This window comes from Cantharellus anzutake (assembly GCF_015039405.1).
Source record: "Cantharellus anzutake strain C23 chromosome Unknown EI90scaffold_21, whole genome shotgun sequence".
NCBI lineage: Eukaryota > Fungi > Basidiomycota > Agaricomycetes > Cantharellales > Hydnaceae > Cantharellus > Cantharellus anzutake.
The window spans coordinates 899,723-925,622 of record NW_024066971.1 but is presented as its reverse complement, the minus strand read 5'-3'; the positions used below and the strand labels follow the sequence as shown (position 1 = coordinate 925,622).

General features: G+C 48.6%; 6 protein-coding genes across 6 annotated transcripts; 3 read left to right on the top strand and 3 right to left on the bottom strand.

Annotated features, from left to right (window-relative positions):
- Positions 1-2,455: 2,455 nt before the first annotated feature.
- EI90DRAFT_3145550 (ATP-utilizing phosphoenolpyruvate carboxykinase) lies at positions 2,456-4,753 on the bottom strand (the record flags this gene model as incomplete). The annotated part of the gene is made up of 8 exons (XM_039065305.1): positions 2,456-2,845; positions 2,910-2,994; positions 3,049-3,456; positions 3,519-3,677; positions 3,734-3,966; positions 4,023-4,105; positions 4,252-4,497; positions 4,684-4,753. 8 exons carry the CDS (start codon positions 4,751-4,753, stop codon positions 2,456-2,458), a joined length of 1,674 nt encoding a protein of 557 aa, XP_038916633.1.
- Positions 4,754-11,767: 7,014 nt separating this feature from the next.
- Positions 11,768-12,589, bottom strand: EI90DRAFT_922424 (uncharacterized protein). The gene has a single exon (XM_039068245.1). The coding sequence runs from the start codon at positions 12,294-12,296 to the stop codon at positions 11,841-11,843; it is 456 nt and encodes a 151-aa protein (XP_038916632.1). The 5' UTR covers positions 12,297-12,589; the 3' UTR covers positions 11,768-11,840.
- Positions 12,574-14,144, bottom strand: EI90DRAFT_3145559 (lysozyme-like domain-containing protein; the record flags this gene model as incomplete). The annotated part of the gene is made up of 6 exons (XM_039065308.1): positions 12,574-12,725; positions 12,805-12,913; positions 13,097-13,203; positions 13,286-13,442; positions 13,688-13,737; positions 13,817-14,144. 6 exons carry the CDS (start codon positions 14,142-14,144, stop codon positions 12,574-12,576), a joined length of 903 nt encoding a protein of 300 aa, XP_038916631.1.
- Positions 14,145-21,955: 7,811 nt separating this feature from the next.
- EI90DRAFT_921721 (uncharacterized protein) lies at positions 21,956-23,107 on the top strand. Its single transcript, XM_039068244.1, has 3 exons — positions 21,956-22,142; positions 22,188-22,629; positions 22,716-23,107. Exons 2-3 carry the CDS (start codon positions 22,194-22,196, stop codon positions 22,844-22,846), a joined length of 567 nt encoding a protein of 188 aa, XP_038916630.1. The 5' UTR covers positions 21,956-22,142; positions 22,188-22,193; the 3' UTR covers positions 22,847-23,107.
- EI90DRAFT_2919282 (kinase-like domain-containing protein) lies at positions 22,836-24,406 on the top strand (the record flags this gene model as incomplete). Its single annotated transcript, XM_039054704.1, has 5 exons — positions 22,836-23,436; positions 23,498-23,632; positions 23,697-23,821; positions 23,885-24,105; positions 24,187-24,406. The coding sequence occupies 5 exons, from the start codon at positions 22,836-22,838 to the stop codon at positions 24,404-24,406; spliced, it is 1,302 nt and encodes a 433-aa protein (XP_038916629.1).
- A 614-nt stretch (positions 24,407-25,020) lies between these two features.
- Positions 25,021-25,775, top strand: EI90DRAFT_2918956 (N-acetyltransferase NAT13; the record flags this gene model as incomplete). The annotated part of the gene is made up of 4 exons (XM_039054676.1): positions 25,021-25,147; positions 25,228-25,340; positions 25,464-25,562; positions 25,632-25,775. Coding segments are annotated over 4 exons (483 nt in total), but the record flags the coding sequence as incomplete, so codon positions are not given.
- Positions 25,776-25,900: the final 125 nt, after the last annotated feature.

Sequence of the window (25,900 nt, the reverse complement as noted above, 5' to 3'; positions counted from 1 at the left end):
AGCTTCAGCTTTGACCAGAGCTGGTCGTGTTGGACTATGATGGGGACGGGCTGAAGTCCCATAAAGAAATATATCAGGTCAGGTCAGCAGAACGATGTGCTGAACCGGAAATTAAGGGGGAACGGAAGCCACGTGGCGTCGGTCAATTCATTTCTCCGAAGTCTGACTCACGGTTTCTCAGCTTCTTCCGTTGATTGGCCGGCTTTGTCCGCGCGCGGCTGCCAGTCTCTCGCTCTCATCGTTGATCCTTCTCGTAACTGTGACTAACGTTATCACAGAATTTGGATCAGTTTCCCAGATTGCACAAGAAGCAACATTCGTTGCACCCAGGCCCTGATTCACAACATCAACGTATCGTGTGAACGAGTTACGTACTTGACAGATCTCCTTGCTACGATCTGTGCTCGTGGATTCCAGGCAGAGCAACCCGAAAAAGCATTGTCTTATCAGCAACGAAGGCACTCTTTTTCTAGGTCAAGAGCCACCGCTTTACATCAGAATATGCATAGGTGTATGGAATATGCGCCAAGTCGATAATTTGTCCTGGATCATCAGTCTAGAGACGCGATTGTCTGCGTCGAATTAGCACTGGCTGTCTCCGCAATATCCTTCCTACACTTAGAATGACCTCCAGCTAGCCTAACTAGGGGGACTTTGCTGCATAAGTAGCTGGTGTAATTTGAGTTTAGGGACCGTATCCATGACACTCTGTCGTTCTGGTCGGAAATGGGCCAATGCTCTGTGCTCGAGTGCATTCTGCGCCCACAAGCAAATAAGGTGGATCTATAACTGTGGAGAACGGACCGGACGCAGAAATTTTGGGAATCAGCTGGTTCCCTAGTCTTCGGTTCCTCCTAGCTTTAGGCGTTTTTCTCTTGTGAATGCCCAATTTATCATCTCAGGCATTCCAGAACGCGTTCTTCATGGTATCCGCGTGGAGTCAGGGCCGTATATAATTCCCTGTCCGCAGCACTTGAATCATGGTTTAAAAATCGGTCCGACGGCGTTTGTAACGAACGAATTTTCTTTTTTATGTAGCGTTGAAAATATAAGGGAGGGAACATGAGGAGCGGGCTCCGTCAACCGCAATTCCCTAAGGTTGTGATGCAATCTTGGCGGAGATGAGATATGGCTTCCATGTGCTGCGCTCCCACACTGGCCTACCTCTTATTTACTGCCTCTTATTTATCGGTGTATTGTACCCGCTGCAGCACATCTGTCACGTGCAGTGACGTCGCTCTACATATTTACGTGCTGACTATCCACATCGGCCATTACCTGTCCTGGCGTTCTAAGCTCAATAATCGCTTTACTCAAACCGACCTTGCGCGTGGCGCCCGTGATAAGGCTGTTCCTTAGTTATCCATCTAGTATCCCATTCAAACGTTGCACCTCCAGTGCGGTCTGGCTTTGAAAGTGGCGACGGCCTCCGGCAGTCAGAATCTCTTAATACTTACATTTCGGTATGGATCTTCGTATGATCATGACCGCGCCCCTTTGGTTTTTCACTTCTTGGTTACTGGTCAGAGTCGCTATGCTTTTCTGACTCGAGTTGCGATCATGACAGTTCATATTCAACCCGTGTTGTGCCGCTGCCATCCCCCCCCCCTACCCTTTCTTATTTCTTGCTTTCAGACGCCTTCATTTTCTACCACTTGTTGATACTCAGATGTTTGATGTAGCCCCGAACCACTTGTCTCATACTTCCACCGTTGAGCCTCCGATCCCGTCCTTCCATTTCCATTTTTGTCCACTTAAATTTGGTCTCGTGTTTGCGTCTACACTTGCTATCACCTCGTGGCTCGTTAATGTTGCCCCACTGGCAGTCAATCCAGATGTCTCGGCGCCTGCCGAGGCTGCCTGTACAACGTTTCGCGCCACAGTAGTACATTTCACGCGCCACCAAATATTATGCCTCCAATGGAAACATGAGTCCAGAGAGCTTAGCTTCTCGGTAGTCAACTTGATACACCAACCCGCACTGCATGGTTACCTCGTCGACAGTCACCGACTATACCACCATAATGATAACAATGATAACAACGAAATCCAATGTATTGGGACGGGGTGTCAGCTGGACGATCACAGGTACTTACAGAAACGGTAAAAGGAGTCCAGTTGTCTTATCGTGGGTGGTGTGGGCGAATCATGACCCAGCGGACGTCTAGTGGTTTGATGGGTATCAACACTTTGAAGTTGGGAAGTTGTACCTCATCCCATTTCCTAGTCAAATGGCGTGCACGCCACTTGAAATCGGCATGTGCAATGTTTCAATCAGAGTTCATATCCTTTATCTACACAGATTAGATACAACCATGTGGACGAATAAAGATCATGCAGCAGGGGACTGGGAAAAAAGGGAATAAAGTCAATCAAGACACGAAAAGGGTGTGAAGAGCGAACCCGGTGTTAGCTAAACTACAACGTTGAGCACCCTTTACTCTGCCATCACACTTCACACAATAGTAGAGTTGGGTCCGGCGTGCTTGACGACATCGTCGACTTGATCTTCGAAGCCTCTGAATGCCTTCACGAACATGTTCGCGAGCCTCTTGCGTTCTTTCTCAAATGCCTCGCCATTCGCCCACGCCTTCTTGGGATCCAGGACATCAGTAGGAACACCCTTGCACGACTTGGGGATCTGCAACCCAAAGACGTCGTAGGTCTCGTACTCAGCCTGAGCAAGTGTGCCGTCGTGAATGGCGTCGATGATTGCACGAGTGTACCTAAGCGGGCAACGCGAACCAGTGCCAAATTTGCCGCTGACCCAGCCAGTGTTGACGAGCCAGCAGTCAACTTTATGTGCGTCCATCTTTTGGGCGAGCATGGAGGCGTAGCGACCGGGCTAGGGGGATTCAAAAAGGGATGAATCGTGTAATCGCGACAGACGTTATTACGGGTGAGCTTACGTGAAGGACGATGAAGGGAGCACTGTAGCATGTCGAGAATGTGGGGATAGGCTCGAGGACGCCATCCTCAGTTCCAGGAGTTTTACTGTCATTTGTACAGGATGATCAGTGTTCTAGGCAGCCGTTATTTTCACGACACTGACGAGGTGTAGCCAGCCAAAAGTGGTATTGAGCTTGTGCGCTGGTCAGCTTGCTGACAGGCGGTAATATACCATAAGCATCACAAGTCAACATGATGATGTTGCTTGGGTGCCGGTGCGCAACGCAGGGAATCTGAGCATTAGGGATGTATTCGATGGGGTACGCGCAACGCGTATTTTCAGTAATCGAGACATCATCGAAGTTAGCGAAACGGTTGGCGGGGTTCACGACGACGTTCTCGAGGATGGAGCCAAAACGGATGGCGTTGAAAATTTCAGGTTCCTTCTCGGCAGAGAGGTTGATGCACTTCGCGTAACACCCGCCCTCGATATTGAACACACCGGTGTCGGACCAGACATGCTCATCATCACCAATTAGTAGGCGGTTCGGATCGGCAGAGAGGGTGCTGTGCAGAAGCCATTTTTGTACATACTACCATTTGACTTTAGTGCGAAACTTCTGACTCACGTCTTGCCGGTTCCCGAAAGACCGAAGAAGAGTGTGACGTCACCCGTCTCCTCACCGACGTTAGCAGATGAGTGGAGGGACAGTTGACCGAACTTGACGGGTTGCAAGAAATGCATGACAGAGAAGACTCCCTTCTTCATCTCGCCAGCATACTCGGTGCTATCACGAAGCAAAGCTCATTGATATCGTTTGGTCACAGTCGAGACTAGACCTACCCAAGGATAACCATCTCCATCCGCTTGAAGTTAATCTCGACCGAGGTGGTTGAGGTCATGCCAGTGGTAAAGCGGTTAGCGGGGAATTGTCCGGCGTTGTAGATTATAAAATCGGGCTCCCCGAAGTTAGCAAGCTCTTCCTCAGTGGGACGGATGAGCATGTTGTTCATGAACAATGCATGGTATGCACGAGCGCATACAACCCGGACCTTGATGCGATATCTGGGGTCCCACTATGAGAAGTTTCGAGGTAAGCATCGGCAACCCTCACTGACCGAGGAGTACTCACCCCTGCAAAGCCATCGAAAACGTAGACGTTATCACGAGTGTTCAAGTAGTCAATCGCACGCTCGCGGTTGATTTCGAAGGTGTCTGAGATGAATTAGTCGGTCAATTAAAAGTTCCCACATTCACTAATCTAATGCTCGATCAAAAACCAAACCGAGTAACTGCCGGGCCAAAGAAGCCCGGAGAGCGATCCTCGATTCAACTCGAAAGAAAGGAAATCACCCACTCACGTTCGTCCATTTTAATGTTTACAGGGCCCCACCAAATGTCATCCTTGGACGTCTCCTCGTAGACGATGCGCTTATCCTTAGGACTACGACCGGTCTTCTTCCCGGAGAAGTTGATGAGTGCTCCGGTCGAGGAGATAATCGCCCCTTCATATTTGACGGCGTCTTCGTACAGTTCCGCCACGGGAGCATTGCGCTTCATTTGGATATGGTCCATGTCGAATCCCGCCTGGGAGAAGTACTCCAAATCTATGATGATGGCAGACAGAGCATGAGTATTGTGCAAGGAGATAATTTGGATTGCGGTGTTCTGCCATGGACGATCGCCGCTGCAGCGGATCGAGACTCACGTTTCCCGAGAACTGTGCACAGGAGAATTAAAAAGTCAGAAGAAACGTTCCCAACGGCGATAGGGGGGTTCGAACTTAAACTCACAATCATTCTCTGGGTGGTGGTAGAAGCTGTTTGCGCCAAGCACAAAGGGCGTGACATGAGGAGTCGGCATCGCTGAATTACCAGAAACAAGCTTTCTAAGGATTAAGAACCTTTGGTAACGGATCGAGCCTCAATGTCTAACCCAGAATCGGGGCACAAAGAAAGGATCGGAACTTACTGCAAAAGTCGAACGAAGTCCAAGGAGTTCAAAAAGGGATTGTGCTTTAAATGAGCCCACAACAGCACTCTTATGAAGCGGGAGACGGTCACTTACCTTGAAAACGAAAACACCGAGAAATGAGGATATGAAGTTGCAGAGGCCTTTTAAACCCTTGGCGCGTGATATATCGGAATGGCTACACGTGATCGCCGACCGGCCTCGTCCGATGGGTCTTCTCGGGGTCGCGACGGGTCGTTCCGACCTCGTCCTACTCCTCCAAGAGCGTCGTTGGAAGGATTGTTCCGGCATCTCAGGCGCAGAAGAATAACACTTAATTTGCTTCTCTTATCTAATTTACCTCAACACCGACGACAGCGTCGTCACTAACGCATTGCGCTCAATGTAGCGTCCTTGACTCTTCATTCCATCGGCATAAGCGAACGAAGACCCTCGGGACTGGCGTATTCTTCCCAATTTTGCTGTAATCACACACGGTTTGTTTTCCTGTCGACTGTGGGATCGGAGGATCTAGGGATACTTAGTCAGTTCCGTAAGGGCCTTGATATACTCTCCTTCGAAACAATCATATGGATCATATCGTATGTAATTCATCATTACAAGGGATTGTATATGACTCTGAGTGCTTTAGACCGCAGATTGTGGCATGTGGTTTTTGGTGACACCGTCTTTCAACAACTGATCAGAATTCTCTTTGGTCGCATAGTGTGTAAATCGAGATCGAGATGTGAACAAGCAAAAGTAACTCTACCCTCGAGTGATCGATCCAGAGGGAAAAAGTCGAAGGACGCAGCAACCATCGTTTTGTTTCGTCGCTAGTGCGCGCGAGGGAGCATCGTCACGCGATGAAACAACACGAATTCATGTTTCAAATTCAGATCCTTTGGAGCGGAATCCGCGTACCTAGGCAAAGGTATGGATTCTACCAAACGTACGAAGTCGAATCGTGCAAGAGGAATTGAGAGGGTGAGTCAACCCGGAAACGCCCCAGCGCTGCGAGCCATTCCGATGACAGCCACATTGCCAAAAATAGAAATAGATGCTCCGGCAACCTTGTCAATAGATGCCGGTGTCCCGTCGACCGCATCGAATATTCCGCCCGTGACCGCGGTTGGGACAATCGCCCCATCCATCACAAGCCACACAGCAGTGCTCACGAGTCCGGTATATGGCCTCAGATCCTTTCCATCAGTGCAACAGTCGTGTTGAGCAGGATCAGCTATGCAGCTTCTTACAGAAAAATGAGCCCCATCGACATAACAACCGACACAGGTTAAGCCGCGGCTCGGCGAGATGAATACTTTAGGACAAAACTGACACGGCGACCGGCGTCCCACGACTAAGACTATCCAACTCAACCCCCCTCCAAAACACGCGCGGGGTCATAGCACGGCGAGCTAGGGTGCGAGCCCTAACCAGATCTGGGGCACATGTACTCCCCGAAACGGACCTGACCATGGAAGTACAGACTCTTTACTCGCCATGCTTAGGGAGTCACACGTCGCAGGTACTCTGCGAACATGACCGGGAGAATTAGCCGGAACAGCCTTCCTGATACTGGTCGAAAACATCAACATCTAAGCGGGGCGACCATTGCTGCTCCGTGCTCGCAGCGCGTGGTTCAACCGATCAGTTCAGGGGCGGACACGATCGCAACTGCGCTACTATCAAAATCCCCGGGTTTGCTGAGAAGGACCGGGAACAGGGACTCCTCACCAAGGGCAGCATTTTTTACGGACAACACGACGAAAGCCTCAATTTCTCGAGTGCCTTAGGCTGCGGCCAGACCAAATCCTCAAAGGCTACAATCTCCTCGTCTCCTCAGCTCTCAGGAACAAAGAAAAACCCCCCACAGACAATTCAATCTCCATGTTTTAATGAGAACAATGAGCCGCACGGCGTGTCACCGCTAGTGGGAAACTGTCCCTGGAACCCGACATTCTCAGATGCGTAACCCTGTTATGTGAAATCAAAGAGACCGGCGGGCGAGTGACACATGTCGGCATAATCAATGGCGCAGTCGAAGCTAAAGACTGGGGCGGAAGCGTATGAGATTGCAGATGCATGGTGGGAGAGTACGTGAAACTTCCTGCTGATCAGCGAAAATGACAAAATATATCCGCGAGAGAGCACTAGTTCTGTGCAATAGTGCGCTAGGGGGGGGATTAAACACGAGCAGTTTTGTGCCTAGCGCTGTGACGTTGTATTGTTTCAAGGCGAGCAGACAGCAGCGTTACTAGTTTCCCACTAACACAATCACAGGCGACGAAAATCCTGTAATGTCACCCCTTCCCCGGAGCGAGGGCAAAGTATGGATCAATGGATTCATCATTGTGGCTCGAAAGATTGAATGAGTCCACCGCATTCGATGGCATGACGAGAGACAGGTTATCGACCAGAAACACACGGTCAAACCTGTACGAGCGGTGGAAATAGTAGGATGTGGCACCCCATGAATAAGTCTATATCGTTACGAAGTCATAAGAGGCTGGAGTCCTGCCTAGAATAAGTCCAAACACCGGGAAGCTTTGTTTGGGGGGAAGCGCGGAGTTTTCCGATCGACTGAGTTTCCTCAAGCTGGATCGTAACACGTTTGGACGCCGCGGAACTTCAGTTACATGGTTGATGCTGGCTCGCTCTTGACGAATTACCGTTCCAAGCCTATAGCGACTATAGTTAGACGCCTCGGGACTGTAGTTCGTGATTCCGGTCAAGCCCACAGCGGATCTTGGTTCACGTAATGACGGTCAAAAAATGTCCCGTGGATTTACCACACACCATTTGCGTACCGCAGTTGAAGATGAATACCGTCAATGGTATGATGGCACATTACCCTCGTCGAGCCTAGGCTAGGGTTCGTCAAGGGACTGGGCCATCAATCCAAAGGACCACTCTTGCCCCCTTGAAACCGAGGCTCTCTGTGCTTCAGCCCTTCTGGGTCCCTGGTTTCCCCGAGCTTTTACGCACAGCATCTTGTGCGCAATGACCGTCAAAACTCTGGAGTCTAATGGGATAAATCAAGTATTTTCCGGTGATGACGACATTCCGTCTCTTGTATCAGGGTAGTTTCTTTGGATCCGTATTGAATGCCTTACATTAATGCCCTAGCATTTTTGTCCCCGTGTGGAAATCGGCGAGCGCGTGGGCATTCCAGCTGAAGAGTGACGGCGACTAACTGGTACACGTCTTACGGGCTTTCGCAATGAAGTCGAAACGATTCCTTAGCATTTCTTTCCCCCCTTGGTGACTGACATCTTCTGCGCAATTGACAACTACCGTGGTCTTACGACCGACAATTCAATGAATCATCTCAGCGTTCCTTGATTGCAGTTGGTCCCACTTTTCGAATCCTGTCGGTGAGATAAGTAGTGTTGACTTTCACGCCACGCTCACTCATGAAGCCCTTAATTTATTGATGCTCACTATATCATTTCAGATCTCGTAATTAATTTTCATCCCAGCGTCCCCAAACAAAGTGGTGCAGCACTCTGCACATTCTGGGACCACATGTTGACTTGTCAACTTATTTACATAGGCTGCATCAAATTATCCAGACTGCCACTTACTAGTAGTGCAAGCGAAACAGTTGGGCCGCTTTTCCCGATCGGTTACAGGTGGGATCCGACGACTTGTGTATGAACGTGAGTATTGGAAATGAGGGTCCTAGTTGGAGGGCACCGTTATGTCAGTGAGTTTCTCAGCCCATGACCTTACCCTTGTTGATTATAGCCTGATAGATTAGTGGCCGTAGTGATGGATCTAGTCTTATTTTGCTCGTTGAGTCTTGTATGAAGGAATTTAATTTGGCCGTCCGGTATGTTGATTCCCCTATATGCCGCAGATCAATCTCGAGTGTTATTGAGTTCGAAAAATACACAGGTGTCTGCTCGTTCGCGTCAAATTGACATGTTGTGCAGCGTAGTCACCCAACTCCGAGAGTAGATTTCAGCCCAAACCAACGAGATCACTGGACAGGCGCTTGCCCGTGCTCGACGCTCATTACATTCAGTTCCTCGCTCGGCAACTTTGAGATCTGTTATACTGACGGGTTGTTGAACTTATATTTAATACTCATCAGGGATACTTACGGTTAGCCTGGCGAAATAATTGTCTACTTGCCCATTCGCATCTTGTTATGAGCACCATATCAAACACGGGAGGCCCCCTTTTCACTTGCCTACGAAAGCTCCAAGTGAGCGTTTCCATGCTCGCTCGCGGGTATCCTCCTTGCGTCAAGCAGCTACGAAAATTTTTCATTTTTAATCCTGGCTCCATGGAATCGAATGCCTGCAACGGGAGTGGGCGGTGCGATGACTTAACTCGTATTCTCAAAGCTCTATACCGACAGCGACCGAAACTCGGACGGTAAGGTTTTGAACGACAGCAGGAGCGCTGTCGGTACGGAGCTCATAACGATGGTCTGTACTGGGAAACTTGACACTGCCGACTGGCACGCTAAATTTCGGCAGTTGACGGGAGTTCCTCAGCAACTGTCACATCCTCAGTAGTTTTCATCAACCCTGAATCATGGAGCCATCATAGCTTGGAACTCGTAATTGCGTCGCAAATATGCTAGCAGCTGTCCACCCTTTCCCGGTCGAACTCCTGCGTTGTATTGCTGTTTTTGTATGCCAAAGACTTGAAAATTCGAGGGAAGCAATGCGGGGAACGTTGGCACCAATTCTAGCCCTTTTTGGATCCTGATATACCTGGATCCCCACTAGACCTTGCTTCGACCACAATCACTTATACTGTTGCCTGGTCAACCACTTCATACCGTACTGTCTGACTCTCGATGCGACCTCGATGCTGCAATGTGGCTTGGAGGTCAGGAATTCGTCTCCCGAACACCTTTCGATGCATTCCCCCCTAGGCAGTTCCTATAGACTCATTTATCATTATCCTTACTTCGCCTTCAATTCCTTCCACCAGGCCTATTGCGTGTATTTGAGTATTATGAACAATCTCAACACTTTGTCGATCCTCCACAGTCCTAGCGATTTCGTCGTGCCGCACCTTGCGACTTTCCCTCCATTTAACATCGCCTCCAGGCTTCAATGGAGGTTTCACTGAGTCTAGACCGGCCTGTGCAATTTCGTCGTCGTCTCCTTGATACAATCACAGAGGGCTCGCCATGGTTTTAAAGCTTTGATATCAGACTTACTCGAGGGACCAACTAACTTTGGGTTAAGCTCTGAGCCCGTGAACTCGGTTTATGCGGTATTCGCCTTGATCAATAGAGAACTTGTGGAGGCAGCGCCAATCACCTTCACTCAGGAATGCCCCCAGGGGAGCATCTACACGTGGTAATAGGTTTCCGGGCTTCTCCCTCCCATCTATGTTTGTTCGATGAAAACAACGGTGCAATTATGTTATTATCAAAATGTATAGGTAAGGGAATGGGGCACTTCTCCCTTTTCCGGATCATCTTCGTCAGTGCCCCTGTACGTCCAGGGTTATAGATTATCTGCTTCGTTGTCCGGCCATCTTGAAACTTGAGAGACTCGTTCTCCAATCTAAACGACCTCCCACCCAAAATGGCGGACGTGACTTGAGAGGATTTATCCTTACGCGTGAGGGCACTCGTTACGGGTCCTAAAATTCGTGATGGTATGATGATTTGGAAGGTTGAAATTTCTGGGACTGGCCCGGGAATTGGCGTTATCGGGGTCGATTAGATGAATCAGCGGGTGGGAACCACAGGGCCTTTTGTCGAGGCCCGTGCTCTATCGACTGTTGATTTTATGATAAGCTGAGTCTCTCTGTGCTTCTGTGTTACGCCTGAATTTTTCACTCGTAAATTCATACGAAGAATTAACACGACGAAAAGTCCCCTTAATTTCGGTCATACCATCCCACTTCTACCTAATGGGTGCTGAGTGGCGGAATCCTATCTTAGAGGCCACATGTCCAGAAAGCACACTCGGAGAGCCTACTCGCTCGTGCGCGTGTGTTATGCCTGTGGACCCAGCTGGCTGTCAGATCTGGTGACCATGTCGACCACCCCAATACGTTAATCCCGACCCGAAAAAATAGTTGTTGTCCAGCCGACGCAACACTTCACTAGCCTCGTGCCAACAATGAAGCACTTAATATTGCCTATATTGTAACATTCGTGAACATATCGTGCACTACGAATTCTCATCAAGCCGTTGGCTAGTACCTTCCCTGCCAACAGCTCACGCCCTTATACTCATTATGGGCCACATTCACACGTGCACTAGCAGCATCGTGCATAAGAGACACAGCACGCTATCCTGGCGCTCCTTTCCACTCTGCGAATGGTTAATCCATACATCATAGGAATCGCCCAAATTTAGACGAATTCCGCTATGTGCCTACCCAGGTATTCGAATTGCAGATATGGTTTATGTCAGCGTCCACAATGAAAAAATCCCAAGGGGCATATCTTTCATGGACATTGTACACACGCACACACAGAACGAAGAACGGTATCCATATGTATTCTGATAGGCGGAGACGACAGTTTGGGTTTTGCCAACGTCCAAGCGAGCCCAAGCTGGCATCCAGGCTACACAATATATATCATGGTCATGCACAATTATGTATGCATGCGTTCTTTCCCCCGGCTCGCGAATACGCTCACGTACTCATGCATCACTAGTGGCGTTGCGATACACATTTATTTGCACGCCTCGCTTACCGTACGCATGTATCCATCCAGTCAATTCAGACATGCCGCATCGTGTTGAGCATGCAATGTCAACTAATGTAGTATCATACCACACTGCGCAAGCGCAGTATGGCGCCACGTTGTGTCGAGCCGGCCTGCCTAGCTTTCCCTGATGAGTCAGGGGACAGAGACTCATAGACACACACGCACACAGGCGTGCAACGTATGAATCATGCCTAGAAAGCCACAGGGATCGAATCTGGGTGTGTGTGCACATTCGCGTAGCATACATGAACGCCTATCAGCATAAGCATAAAGCGCAGAAGCGATGCAACCCGCGCATTCTTATCGATCAGTTTCGGCCTCGCCTATCATGCATGGCATTGTCATTGTTATCAAAAGGAAAAAAATTCGACTAGTTCCAGCTAGCCAAATGATACGCAAGACGCAAGCTGCCGCGAGCACTTCCTCGTGCAAGACTAAAATCAAGATTGAAAGCAATAAGCGAATGGAAAAAGGGGGTAGTGGATAGTGGATAGTGGATAGGGAGGAGGGGAAAGCTGTCAAGCGATCAAAGTATAAATTAAATATCAACTTGGACAAAAAAACAAGAGGTGTTGAGAAAAAAAAAGATGTTGAATCAGAAAGAAGAAAAAAAAAACTGTGCGGCTGCGTTGCGAGAGAATTGGCCTGGCTACAGCCAGAGCGTTTGTGAAAATGAATTGACCACCAGGGAACATGAGGAAGTAACCGATGTGCAGGTCGCATTGCTGCAGCATAATTGCAATGCAAACTGACCATTGAAAACGGGGAAAAGGGTAGAGCAAAGGGTGGGTATATATGCGTGTCCTTTTGTCTTCATCGACTAACTAAAAAATGGAGGCCCCTCTCCAACGCCTTTTAAGGATTGACCAACGACCGAGCAATTAGTAGCCAATTCTCCGTCCCCACCTCACAAGCAAATGGCAAACGCAAACAACGAATAAATTGATAGGACAGATGGTTTCGAGAAGCGGCAGACGGTAGATGGCCAAAGGACGAAGAAAGGGTCGAAGCAGACGAGCACGAAGTGATGCCATCAACAATGTTTCACATTGAAGTACGACCCCAAGTTCAGCCCATACGCATCCTTATTCTGGAGCCATCCATTGAACAATTGCTGCAGATAATCAAGATTTTGTTGCCATGCGCAGTGACCCTGTTTCGCTGCTTGAGTGGCATCCGATATGGCTGATTAAAAAAAGGCGGGTTTGAATTAGTGAGAAGTAAGGGAAGGTGAGGTGACATGTAGGAGAGAAAGATGACTTACTCATACCAGGGTACCACCCGTTATACGCCCCCACAGTCAGGATAATATTATTATTGTTCTTTGCTAACGTATCCGCAAGGTACTTCGTTCCAATACGAATGTTATTCGCCTGTGGAGGGGTTCATGAACGTTCATTGTCAACGTCAGTCATAAGGGGCACCTACAGGTTCCATGCTGCGTCCGCAGTCAAAGACGAAGAAGAATGGGAGGTGGGGGCAAAAAAGCGTCAGCAAAGACATTCAACAAACATCAGGAAGATTGGAAGGAACACTTACCAGTCCGAAATGGAAACGTCGCATTTGTCAGTAGTAATTTGCATCAAACCAATCGTACCAGCGTTCGCAAAAGGATTGCACGACGATTCTTGAAGTGCAATCGCAGCCAATAATATATCTGGGACTGTCAAAGAATAAAATAAGATGTTGGCCATTCAATTCCACCGAAGCAGAGGGAAATAAAAGGATCGAGAAAACTTGCTCACTTCCGTACTGATTACCGTACTGGCTAAAGTAAGGCAAGAAGTCCTTGCATGCCTTGAAAGGACTTTGATCGTCTTGAAGTGCTTGCGCTAGGGGAACGTAGATGAGATCGGAGGGCGTTGCGGATGGTGGTGTCCAGCCCGATGCGTCAATCCCGCACTGTTATTCGTTGTCGTTAACCGTGTACGTAAAAAATGTATTCCGTTGTTGTAGGTGGTGGGTAAAAATAGTGATGTGTTTTATAATTAGAAATAAGAAACGAAATGTCAGTGACGGCTCGTTCGTCAGTTCCCAACGAGGCGAAAGGAAGAAGAGAGATAATGTTTCGTTCCCACGCCAACCGTCGCTTTGGAGAGTGCGAAAGGAAGAAGGTTTGTGTTTGCATGAAACCGATCGAAACTTACGTTAAGCCAGCTTTCCTGACCGTTAGGACCATTCGTGCTAGTTGTCTGTTCTGTAACGCAAAGATGTTTCCCGTCAATGCTGCAGTTCTCGATCGAGAGAGGATTGGGAGCAGAATATGAAATACTTACTGCTTCCGTTGGGTTTGCCGCACGGGCCAGCGGCCACGTTTATAACGCCTGCACCCCCATTGCTGCCTCCATTACCTGGGTTCAGGCTAGGAGTAGGCGTAGACGTCCCAGCCTTTGTAGAAGTTGGAGTTGGAGTTGGAGTAGAAGTGGAGGATGGTTTGGCTCTGCACCGTTTAGACGGGGAACGCCGGACAAGCGAGCGAGAGACTCGCTTGTTCTTGTCGGGAAACTGTTGGAGGTGCCGTGGGGAACTATGAGCGTGAGCTATTCCAAACGCTTCGACGAGGAGAGTGGAGAGGGAGAGGACAGCTAGGATGAGTTTGAGCATGATTGGTTTTTGTTTTACCGATTTGTCTGGTTTGAAGTATTGAAAAGAATGTCAGGTTTCCACTAGGGTACCTGAAGCTGGAGGAATAGATATGGGTGGTTTAGAGGAGGGTAGATGAAGAATTGGGAGAGGTTAAAGGGAACGCTGTCGACAAAGGATGAAGGATGTAGAAGCGATTGAGAGACAATAACTGAATTATTGGTATCAAACCTAATCAGAAACAATTTAGTCATTGTTCTCGCTTGTTCTCGCTGCAACAACCAAACTACAACCAATATTACTGCCTTCTCCGCAGCTGAACCTCCCACTCTGGCCGATGCCGCCCAAAAAGTTGTCGTAGACGGTGGCGCACTATGACTTTCGTGTTATCTGTTGCTGGTCACCTGCCTATCTGATACCTCTGTGTTACTATTGACCAGCTCTATTGGAATACATACTCCATTTCTCGGCGGAACCGACCAAGATATGGTTGATTCTACCCATTCTATATTCGTCTAATTCGTTCTTGATTCGCGAAAGGGAAAGTGATGGCAAAATCAATTTGATCATATTTGAAATATTGTCGACCCGGTCACGTGGTGTGAATGAGAACTTGAATTCCACCTTTTCTATAGAGGCTGGTATCCTGCCTACCTAGTACCTTTTCCCTATCTCTACCGTGCTGCGGGCACTCTCCTAGACTTCTTCGCAGGCTTCCTTCCAAATAATCACCCTCCTCCTATGTGTACTAGTTTCCTTCCAGGACAACTGAACTATGTATGAAGGAAGAAATTTTTGGCGGAAATGTTCCCCCGTTTCTCTACCTAGTCACATCAACGTTAAGCTGCTCCCCTTTACAGATATAGGAGCTGATTGTCATTGTGTGCGTGAACCTTTGCTCCCTCGGTCTGTTTGGGAGTTGCCCCGATGTCTGTTCCTTCTCTAAATTTTCTGCCTTCAGGGCCGCAAGTCTCATATGTCAACGATGTGATATGACAAACTCTAACTAAAGGAGGGCATCACATTTCTGGGATCGGTCGGATCTAAGTACTGAAAATCAAGTAGCTTAATCTCTTTGCCTCTCGATTCTGATACTTCTTCGGCGGTGCTTCTCTTTATTGGAAAGAACTTGTTTGTTCTCTCCTCTGGAGGGGAGATCCCGAATTTGATATCGGGTACTTTGACATTTAGCGCAGAGAGTTGTAGATATTATACTTGCTCTAACCACTTGCTTTTGGGGGCCTTGATTATCGTTTTACCTTAATTTTCGTAGATGTACTGGACAATCTACGCCCATCTCTCAACACGCGGATGCTGTTACACAGCACTGCACCGTTAACCACAATCGATCGTGCGCACAAATCGCTTCGCATTCGCATTCGCTACATTATGCCCGTTATGAAACGTATATGGAATTAACTTGAAGCTGACTCTACTTGTAGTCACCGACTATGTACGGCCTAAGGAGGCAGTGGCTTGCTTCCGCCAGGGCCTAACTGCGCCGCTCTATACACTCTCACAAGTAGTTCTCCCTCAGAACGACAACCTCACTCGCCTACCACTGATCTATACATTCCTCATGCATTCTTCCGCCCGAACCGGAATGGAATGTATTACTACGCTGATCATGCTTATGAAATGCGTACAACTCGCGCGGCTGAACACTACCGAACCGCAAGCGCTCGTTCCTTGTTTTTTTTTTTTTCCTCCAGTTCGGATCCTCCTACATGTGACGGAAAAATTCGTGGTACCCTCCTGTCTCCTGTCGGTTATGACATGCATATGGCTCTGCAGATCAAGGCATAAGTAATTGTCGCTCCATATCAAGAATCAGAAAATGCGGGCGCAGAGTCCGCGCATGACTTTATCCTGTATTCACATCTCTAACAACTTCAGCTAGTGACCCGTTGTGGCCTAGCCTAAACCAGTTGATTAGCTGAACCGAGCGGAATGCGAAGAGAACAGTTTTCAAGTAACAGTCAGGTCATCTATACATAGGCGTAATCGCGTGCGCGCGTGTGTATATACGGATGTACATGTGTACCTTACTGGGCATTAAACATAAGGTCGGTCTTGAGACCGGATCGACACTGGCCCTACACCATGCAGTATGAATTAAAAATATACCTCGTGGAGATGGGTTTATCGTGACCAATTATATCCCCCACCTTCATATCACATATTACGATATGTAGTCATATTGAAAAAAGAATGAAAAGCTGTGGTGAAGAGGACTCCTTTGGTTCAAACTCAAACTCGGGGATGTTGTGGTGGGCACCTAATGACCGGAGTGTGCGGAGGCGAAGTACACCCAGTAATTTTCCGGAACCCCCTTTCCCTCACGCGTCTAGGCGCTCATAATGGAAGCAGGTGGAATGCGGATGTGATTTTCTATATATATTTTTTTGATAAAAAGAGAATTAATGAAACTTGGATTGGTTCTGGTTGTTGGGGTGCACCCGCTTCTTGCGGCCAGTGCCTCCCTTTCCTTTTTCCTTTTCCCTTTCTCGGATTACTTGGAGATGGCTGCATTATGCCATACTGTGTAGGAGCTGACCGAGGGAATTCGGAGAGAATCTGCACCAACTGGGGTAGGTGGCCGATCTGAGGATCAAGCCAGCGGCTACGTACCTCCGAAAACGCAAGGCAGATTTACCGGTAGGTGCGGAGAATGACGACGACATAGCGATTGCAGGTATGGATACGTTAATTTGATCCAACAACGAGCATCTGGTCGCTCGTGAACGCAATGCGGGGGTTAGGTTGGCAATGAGGCTTGAGGTCAATCAGGGGCTATATCGGTGACGGTAAGCGAGCATTCTCATGCATTAGTCAGGTCGTAATCGCCAGCCACTGTGACCCATTAGTCAGGATCCCAGCCGTTGCCAATAGTGATCCATCCAAGCCTTCACAGGACATAGTAACATACGTGCCGACCCAGAACCAAGGAGGCGAGCCATGGCTCGCCGATGTGCTTGCAGAACGACATGGCCACAGAACCGACAGGTGAAAATTACAGTCAGCGAATCGCACATGAAGGCCCTTACTAATGGATGTTGCCCAAGTTTGAATATTGACCCTCGTGATCGTCAGCGCCACCATGCTGCGCAATTACAAGCATGAGAGTGCGATAGGGCTCCTAACAATTCGGTTTCGGTTAGAAACCGAGCCTAATGATTGCCTTGTGCTCCAACTCAACAAACCGTGGGTTTACAACAGTTTGAATACCACAGCATGAAGGCACAATAAAATGCTTCAAATGGAACCGGTAATTTTGTCAGCGGCAGCTCGATTTCTAACTGAAACCGAATTGTTAGGAGCCCTAGAGTGCGAGTCATCAGCAAAGCATATGCACAAGGACATTTCGATGTTCAAGGTTTCGGAATTACCCAACTGCTGGCACATACATATTTGGCAATCAGGTTCTTTATGTAAACTAGCTTGCTCGTAGAATTAGGCTTGGGAGAACATGTCCGTGCCGATGGGGTTGGTGGGTTTTGACCTACTAGGCACAGCCTTTCTTCCTTGACCCTTATCATGGGCGTTTTTCAGAATGAAGGACGTTCTTCAGCCCAATGCGCTCGAGTTGGTTCAGCCTCTTAGCAATCGGGAACCCAACATGTTGAGAAAGTGAATAGGGGAAGCTATCCGCTTTGACAAACGCAAACAGAATGCAACATGCTCGGAGTCCGCCGTCCGTGGATATCGATCGATGGCGCGCGATCCATTCACACTTACCTTCGATGTCCCTTCCTTATGATCGTCGAACGTTCTATGTAAGTGGCTAAAACAAGGTTGGCTTTCTCATGCACCTAACCATGAACTCAAAAGCGAGCAGACCCTGACAAACCGAATAGACCTTTCCCACAAAATGTCACGGTGCCGTTCTCTGGTGCCCGCGATGCATTTTACTCATTGCATATCATACTTTAGATATATCAGGCTCAGCACGGTTCTCCGCTAGTCGATGCTTCTTGAACGCTTCCTCGTTCGGCACCCCGTGCCAACCCTAGACCTTCTTCTGCGCACACGCCACCAACTTGGGGCACACCCCGAACCGCACACCACGCTCCACCCAAGAAACTAGGCACAGTCAGCATCGGCGCTGCGTGGTCAAGCAACCTCAGCCTCGAACCCGGGCCTGAACATAAATCCCGTGAGAATTGAACGGGCAATGGTCATCACTACCGGAGGAAACCCCCCGCCCACGGCCTGCATGACCCTCCCCTTGACCATTCATAACAACCAATCTGCTCCGCTGCACCGCCCAGGCAGATGTCCCGGCGCTTGACTTTCGCAGGAATGGAAAAGGAAGGACTTATCTGCCACAAAATTCCAATCAGAAATATTGTCGCTTCCCTGTGGATTTTGTAGGCAGGATACCAGCCTCTATAGATAGAATGGATCTTGCAGGTGGCCAGGTGATGACAATGTCGGAATCAATGTAGTTGCACACTTTATGAGACGTTTCTCAGGGAAAAGTAGGAATTCGAATCGGCTTACCCGTCACGATGGCTTCTGTTCGAATCGAAATCAATATGCTTCGATGACTGAAGCGGTCCGTTGGCCGCCTCAACAAAACCCCAACACTGGAACACACACAGAGAGACAATTCCCATTTGCTTGGTTCTCGATTTCGAGATGGAGTAATGTGCTGCTTCTTCACTATTAGGGAATTATCTTGGGCCAAGCTCCGCGTTAATTCCTTGCATCCGAACAGAATTGGAAGCCGCCGCCGTGAGTGCGTGTGTGAGTGCGTGTGTTTTTTTTTTGTGGGGAAATTCGTTCTGATCTTCAGGCAGGAGGGCGCACTCATGGGAACTTCACATCTTCAACTAGCGTTCCGGAACAAAAAACAAAAAAGGCATTCGGAGCCGCTATAACGGTACATCATGTCGTCTTGACATCTCCCGTGTACCTAAAGAAAGTTGGGAAATTCGTTCTGAATCCAGAGTGAGCCCACGATGACAATTTCACTGATAGGAGTCTGTCATGATCATCGATATCGATATCTCTTATCCACACGAACGTCCCCAACCATCTCCATCAAGGGTGAGTGAGAGATTGACCTATGCTTAGTTATGAGGGTTTGCACGATCTGGGATCCGTGGGTCGTAGCTGGTTATCACGGCGAATAGTAATGGGGGACTGTGGGCAAGTGAGTACTTTATTCCCCCGGCACGGACGTCACAAACTTGGAGTTACTTGTACTTGGTGTAATTAAGTACGGCGGCGCTCGCCCTTCATTCTCACCTTTGGGCGTGAGTTATTGTGATGAACTTGCCGCTCCGACTTTCTAAATTCAGAATGTTGCTGCCAGTGCCCCGGCACGATTCTCAGCATGTAGTGCATTGTACATGTGCTACGGGGGCAAATCTCTACCTGCACAGTTTCGGATGGGTGGCGCGCGGCGATAGGGAGTATTCGCTGTTGCAATCGATTAGTGTCGATATTCTTTCTTCCCGCCCCCCCCCCAATGATTATCCCGTTGGACTTTGGTTTTGACCTCCCGGTTTTCCCGTTCAATGACTCGTGATATGTCGTGCTTGGAGCAAAGGCCAGTTTGTTCGTATTGTGTACACGGAGAGTAACCCGTTGTGCGCTCCGTCATATGTCAACAGGCAGGCACAGATGCGGAGTTTAAAATGATACACACGCACACTTTCAATGTTGGAACGTCATTCTCCTGTCAGCCAAATGCCCTGGCATTAATGCCTCGCCAACTGCCGAAGACCCTGCTCTTACAATATTACCTCGACCTCGCCCACGTGGAACTCCGGTTTCCCAAGCTACTGATATGCAAAGCGTCAATATCGCTATTTACTTATTTCAGGGGGGGCTCATTGCCCTCATGGTTCTCTCAGTCCCCCTTCCAAAGATTGGGTGCTCAAACGGAAACTGGAAGATTACCTGTACCCGGTACTTTGTGTGTTACAACTAGTATAGCTTCATATGTAATATTTCAGCTTCCGCAGATGTAGCTTAGACAGCCTAGCAACAGTTTCACTTTCTGAAGGGGTCAAGTTTGCTTGCTGTGTCCTCGCAACGTACGCCACGATATTTTCGAAGCTCGATACGCAGCAATTTGAGAGAGAGAATCAAGCAACTTCTTGGAATCATTGATCGGGCATAATGCCCTAATTGCTTTGTGTCCCTTTATTAGCGCTTGCATTTACCTCGCACGAGCGAGAACGCGGCGGTTGTCAAACCCCCCTCCACCTCCACCACCTGTGGTGGGTGGAAACAATCGACCGCTGGGAATTCAGTTTATTCCTTCCCCTTGCTGTCAGCTCAAGTGGAGACTCGTTAGTCCTTGCCTCCGACCAGCTTGAGAAAAGTCCGACGCTGTCAAGCTAGCCAGAAGATCCCGAGCAGCTTTGAGAATGGGCCGCCGCTCTCCGCTCAGGGATTTTGGAGGACAAACTGAATCTAATTCAAATGACGGCCGGCAGGGACTTGAGGCATGGCAATGTCTTCGCTGTCTTGCAGCAAAAGTTGAACGCCTGTCATCGCCACGAGTCTTCACCCGCTGGTGTGTGACTGGTACTCGTGCAGCTGACCATTAGATCAACACCATTTTTTTTTCAATCTTATGAATTTAGGTATTAAGTATCATGATTCGCAAGGTAAACAAACAGATAGCCATCATGGTTGGATTGATTCGTGTTTCTAGATCTGTAAGCTTCAAATCGGATTTGGATAAAGCATTGCAAGTTTGTGAGTTGATGAAGGCACACTGATGCGTTGTGTTCATAGGGGCTGATTGATGCGCTGATCTATGGGAACGCGAACCCCCTCCCCCCGCTTGTATTCGTATCCCGAACGAGCGCATCTTCACGCTAAAATTCAGCGCCGTGTCGTGCGATACTACTGTACTATAGTGTCCCCACATGCTGCTCCAGATCCATGCAATCGCAGGACCCCCCGGCAGGTGAACATTGACCAGCTCACACATCTGATGTAGAGAGGCCCAACGATCTTGGATTCGCGTGGTATGTGGGCGGACAGGATAGGTGCACGTCTGATGGCGCGAAGGAGCTTGGGAGACGACCTCGGGGGAATGATAAGAAAAAGAGCAGAAGGATTGTAGGGGGATTTTGGTAGCTTTTCCTTATGAGGCTGTCCTGGTGTGGCCTGTGAACAGCTATAGGCGGATCTTTTTAGAGAAGGGGGGGAAGCTGATTGAATGAGCTAGAGCGCTCCTGATCGCTGGAAAGTGCTAAAGATGCCGCAATTGATCATGCACCTTCTGACTGTATAATAGCGTCTCAGTGGTGGGAGGCCGTTACTTAGCCTTTCGGCCAGAGATGGCCACGCATGTGTGAGCGAGAGGACACCTTAGCTTAGTCCTCGCGAGGGAACGATGGAGGACGGAGCCGCGTTCGCTTTTCTTCATTTTAGGTAGCCTCGTAAGAATATGGGGCTGGGGTTCCTTGCCTAGATGGGCAGCAACGGAAAGGTTCGTGCGAACCGTGGAACAAGAAATTCCAGGGGGGAGTTCAACTTTTTTTTGTTGTTGTTGTTGTTGTTGCCGATAATTACTGCATTTACTTTCCGTGTAACTAACGCACCTTCGGTATTACTTATTTGCAACACGATCATCTCTTTTTGCTCTCAAATTAAGGCATTTCCTGATTGAGCAGTACAAAGAGAACCCACGTTGTGAACTGACGACCTGGATAAAATATCCCCATGTTCCATTCGAGTCTTCGGGCGGTAGAACTCTAGATTTCCATTCACGGTCTATTCCGAACATATGTAATTGCGAACCAACTCATCCACCTCCAGTGAGGCATTCAGGCAGCGGCCATAAGAACCACTGGTGTGGGCAAGGAAGCGAGTTCTTCGTCCACCCCCGCCATACTCAGGCGAGTGCATTGTATCCGAGTAGACATCCCCCCTACATCGATCAGCACCAGTCTGGTCATCAGTGCTGCGGTCAATTAGCCGCGTTGCTCTCCATCTTGCTCCCATCCGCTTCACATTCTGAGCGCTCATCGTGTCCGTTCCAAGCGCCCAGTACGTGTAAGGTGACAAGTAAAGACGTAACTGACCTTTTGCAAGTTCAGAATGTCCCACTCAGCATCACCTCATCCTCGCCCACTCGGGGGTCGTCCACTACCTGCGGTCCCTACAATCCGCAGACCATCGCCCTCTGACTGCACGTCTTTCACCCACCACCGACCGTCTACCCGATCATCCTTCGATTACCCCCTCTCGTCGCCACAGTCAGGGAGCCCGCCTCCCTCACACACCCCTGCCTTGTCAGTATCATCACCGAGTCCCGTCCCATCCGTCCATGCGCGGTCTGCACGTCCAGTTGTAAAGCTGTCCTTACCATCCAAGGGGCAGGTCTACAACAATCATACCCCCAGCAGCACCAACAGTTACGACTATCAGAGCGATAGAAGTAGTTTTGATGATTACCCTACACCTCCTCCGAGTCTTCGCTCTGCAACCAACAACAACCTGAAACTTCAATTACCAGCTATAAGCACCAACCTCAGTAATCTACATTTATCCAATCCTACCCCTCTTCCACTCAAACCTACTCTATCTTCACGCCCTTCTGTCCCCTCCATATCATTGCAGATTCCAAATACAGGTCCACGACGAAAATTGTCGAAATTGACACTCGACGTAGTAGCGCGTCCAGGATCGTACAATCGCAAAGGGAGCGATGCCGATGGAAGTACAACTTCTGGATCCGACATGGACGATGATGAGCAAGACTATGGAGGATATTATGGTCGCCTTCAACCCGAAAACAATCACTTCACGGACTTGAGAGGTGATCTTAATCCCACCGTGTTGCCTGGAATCCCCACCGTAACTCCCCACAACGCGCATAAATATGGACGTAATGTGGATGACGATAACAGCGATCACAATCCTCGCCCGAGAAAAACAGGCGCAGACGCGTCATCACTCGATGACGTGAGAGTCTACGTCAATTCTATAGAGGCCGAGCACCAAAGGACTTTGGCCTCCAAAGGCCCAAATTCATCGGATTCCGAGTCGATTTCGACGACATGGCACAACTGGTCCGAGGACTCGTTGGAAGAACTCGGCCGTTTGGGGGAAGGAGCGGGTGGTGCCGTGTATAAAGTTCGCGATATCGAATCTGGCCTTATCATGGCGAAGAAGTCGATTCCCGGTACGATCGAGACAACACCCAAACAGCTCATTCGAGAATTGGAGTTTTTAAAGGGTTGCGTTCATGAAAACATTACCACCTTTTATGGGGCTTTCGTGACAAAGCCGGAAAGCGAGAGAGGTGTGGAGGTTTGCGTCCTCATGGAGTTTGGCGAGGGTGAGTTACTTCGGTGTGCGGTGCGATCATGAACCGATCTAAAGATACAGTTCCTCATTAGGTGGTTCCCTCGATGCGATTTCGCATCAGATCCAGAAGAAAGGTCTACGAGTTAGCGAGAAGGTTGTAGGAAAAGTGGCGATTGGTATATTGAGTGGACTTGATTATCTCCACTCGAAGAAAGTTGTGCATCGAGGTATGCATTTTGCTGTTACTGTAGGCGCTTGGGGAGTCGCTGAATATTTCCACCAACAAAATAGATATCAAGCCCTCCAATATACTGCTGACTCGCAAAGGAGTAGTCAAGCTGTGTGACTTTGGTGTATCTGGGGATCTCGTTCAATCCGAAGCAAAAACGTTCTTAGGAACGGGATACTATATGGCTGTATGTTGTCAGATCCTTTTTTGATTCCTAATGTCGCCCTTATGCATTCTTCTTTCTTTGCAGCCCGAACGGATTACGGGCCAGTCATACAGCATTCGTGCGGAAGTTTGGTCGACGGGAATCACACTCATCGAGTTTGCACAAAACGAATTCCCCTATCCACCCAATCTGAGCCACTTTGAACTGGTTGATGTGATCGTCAGATCGCCTCCGCCCCAATTGGATGAAGGAGAGGTGGATGGTAGAGTTTGGAGTGAGCTGATGAGAGATTTCATTCGAGTATGGTGCGTAAATCATCTTGTCTCTGCGCGGGTTGTTTGTGCTCAAGTGCCGTTTTTTTTTTGCTCACCTGTTGCAAAAAACAGTCTCACAGTTGAGGCGGCCGATCGCCCTCCGCCGAAAGAGATGTTGAAACATGAATGGATTTTGAAGTCCGAGAAGGAGAAGTTAAATATGAAGGAACTGGTTCGAGATATTTGGGGCTGGGAGAAATCGAAGAAAAAGAGAAAGGAGCCCAAGAGGATGGACTCTCTTGACGCGGGCGTAGCCAGTGGGGAGGACGAAGGTAAAGATGGAGAATTTTGATAACGACTGGAATATTTTTGGGATGCGTAGGGGGGCTTGTTTGGTTGATAATTTAGTTGGATGAATCCCTAGCCCAAGGTATTCGCACATCATGAATTTCGTTTTCTTTTCGTTTTCGTTTTCGTTTTTTTTCTTGTTTTCCTCTCGTTCGCATTTTGACCCCAGTCGCTTGCACTCCATCCAACCCAATCCCCCGTAATTCGTTGCATTATTAATGTCATTGTCACATGTATGTATGTTCACGTATCTTTTTGACGACATTTGACTTTTTTTTTTGCTGTGATACACATGAAGAAAAGTACTAATGAGTCTAATATTCCTGTGAGTTCCTGGAACCTCCCGAGAGGGTTTTTCTTTTGGGAGTGGCGTCAAGCGCTCGGCGTCTGATGTGGGCTTGGCCGGGTTCACCCGAGTTAAACCGCAGCTGCGCTTACAATGTCTACTACTACAACGTCTACAAGGACCGGAGCTTTGGCGGTCCAAGCCCCCCGTATCACGACAGTATGTGGCCGCCTCCAAGCCGTTCAACAGCCTATTGTTATGTTTCCCGCTGCTGACTCAAATTGCTTGCGTTGTTCGCTCGATACACCGCTTTGCTGCTGCGGCCGCAATAGGCACCGGTTACTGTTAATAATATCGGTACTGTTCGCAAGCTCAACTCTGTTATCTTCCCTGTAAGATATGCGGAGAGGTTTTACAAGACAATTTTAAATCCTGACTTGGAAGAATTCTGTAAACTCAGTAAGTCAGTGGCTCGCCGCCCCTAACCAAAATCAGGGGCTCATGTCAAGTGGGGTAATGACTCTCTCGGTTCCCATAAGTCTACTTCAACGATATTCCGGTCGGCACGACATGCAGCCGTATTGAAACAGGCTCTGCTGCTGACTCAAAGGCTGGCAGTACTCTTTACATGATGACGTTAGGAATTCTTGCTGTACGTCCCCTAAGTTTCTCATCAGTACACGCCAACCCCTTTTTGTATATGCTTTATGTGCTATATGCAAGCAAGTCTTAGTCAAAAAAACAATTCTGACTGATGTCTATTATTAATCATTAGCCATATAGAAATTACTCGGCGGGAACGATGGCATTGAAGGAGATCATCGAAGCAGCCTCCACATACTCATACCCTTCTTCTCAACCACCCAGTGTGGAGGTGGTGAGGACAGGGGGGAGTAGCAGTAGCGGTAGCAGTACTGATTCGGGGACGATGACACGTATCAAGCGTATCCAATTACACGTTCAGACGAACAACGTTGATGCTCGGAGATTTTACGAAAAACATGGATTCAAAGTTGTGAAGCAGGTGGAAGGGTATTACAAGAAGATTGAACCTAAGAGTGCTTGGCTCTTGGAAAGAGATGTGTAGTTGCGTGGTGACGAGGGCGGGATGACCACTACAGGCATGCGTGAACTTCAACTTCATCACCGTCATTCTACTTCTTGGTGTAATAATAATTCTGGTTAGTAAACTCTTGAGTCGTAATATGTGTT

Coding starts and splice junctions, on each gene's coding strand:
- EI90DRAFT_922424 (XM_039068245.1), bottom strand. CDS start 12,296: ATGGTCAGTTTGCATTGCAATTATGCTGCAGCAATGCGACCTGCACAT.
- EI90DRAFT_921721 (XM_039068244.1), top strand. CDS start 22,194: ATGTCCCACTCAGCATCACCTCATCCTCGCCCACTCGGGGGTCGTCCA. Junction 22,630..22,715: donor AGCTATAAGCACCAACCTCA/GTAATCTACATT, acceptor ATATCATTGCAG/ATTCCAAATACAGGTCCACG.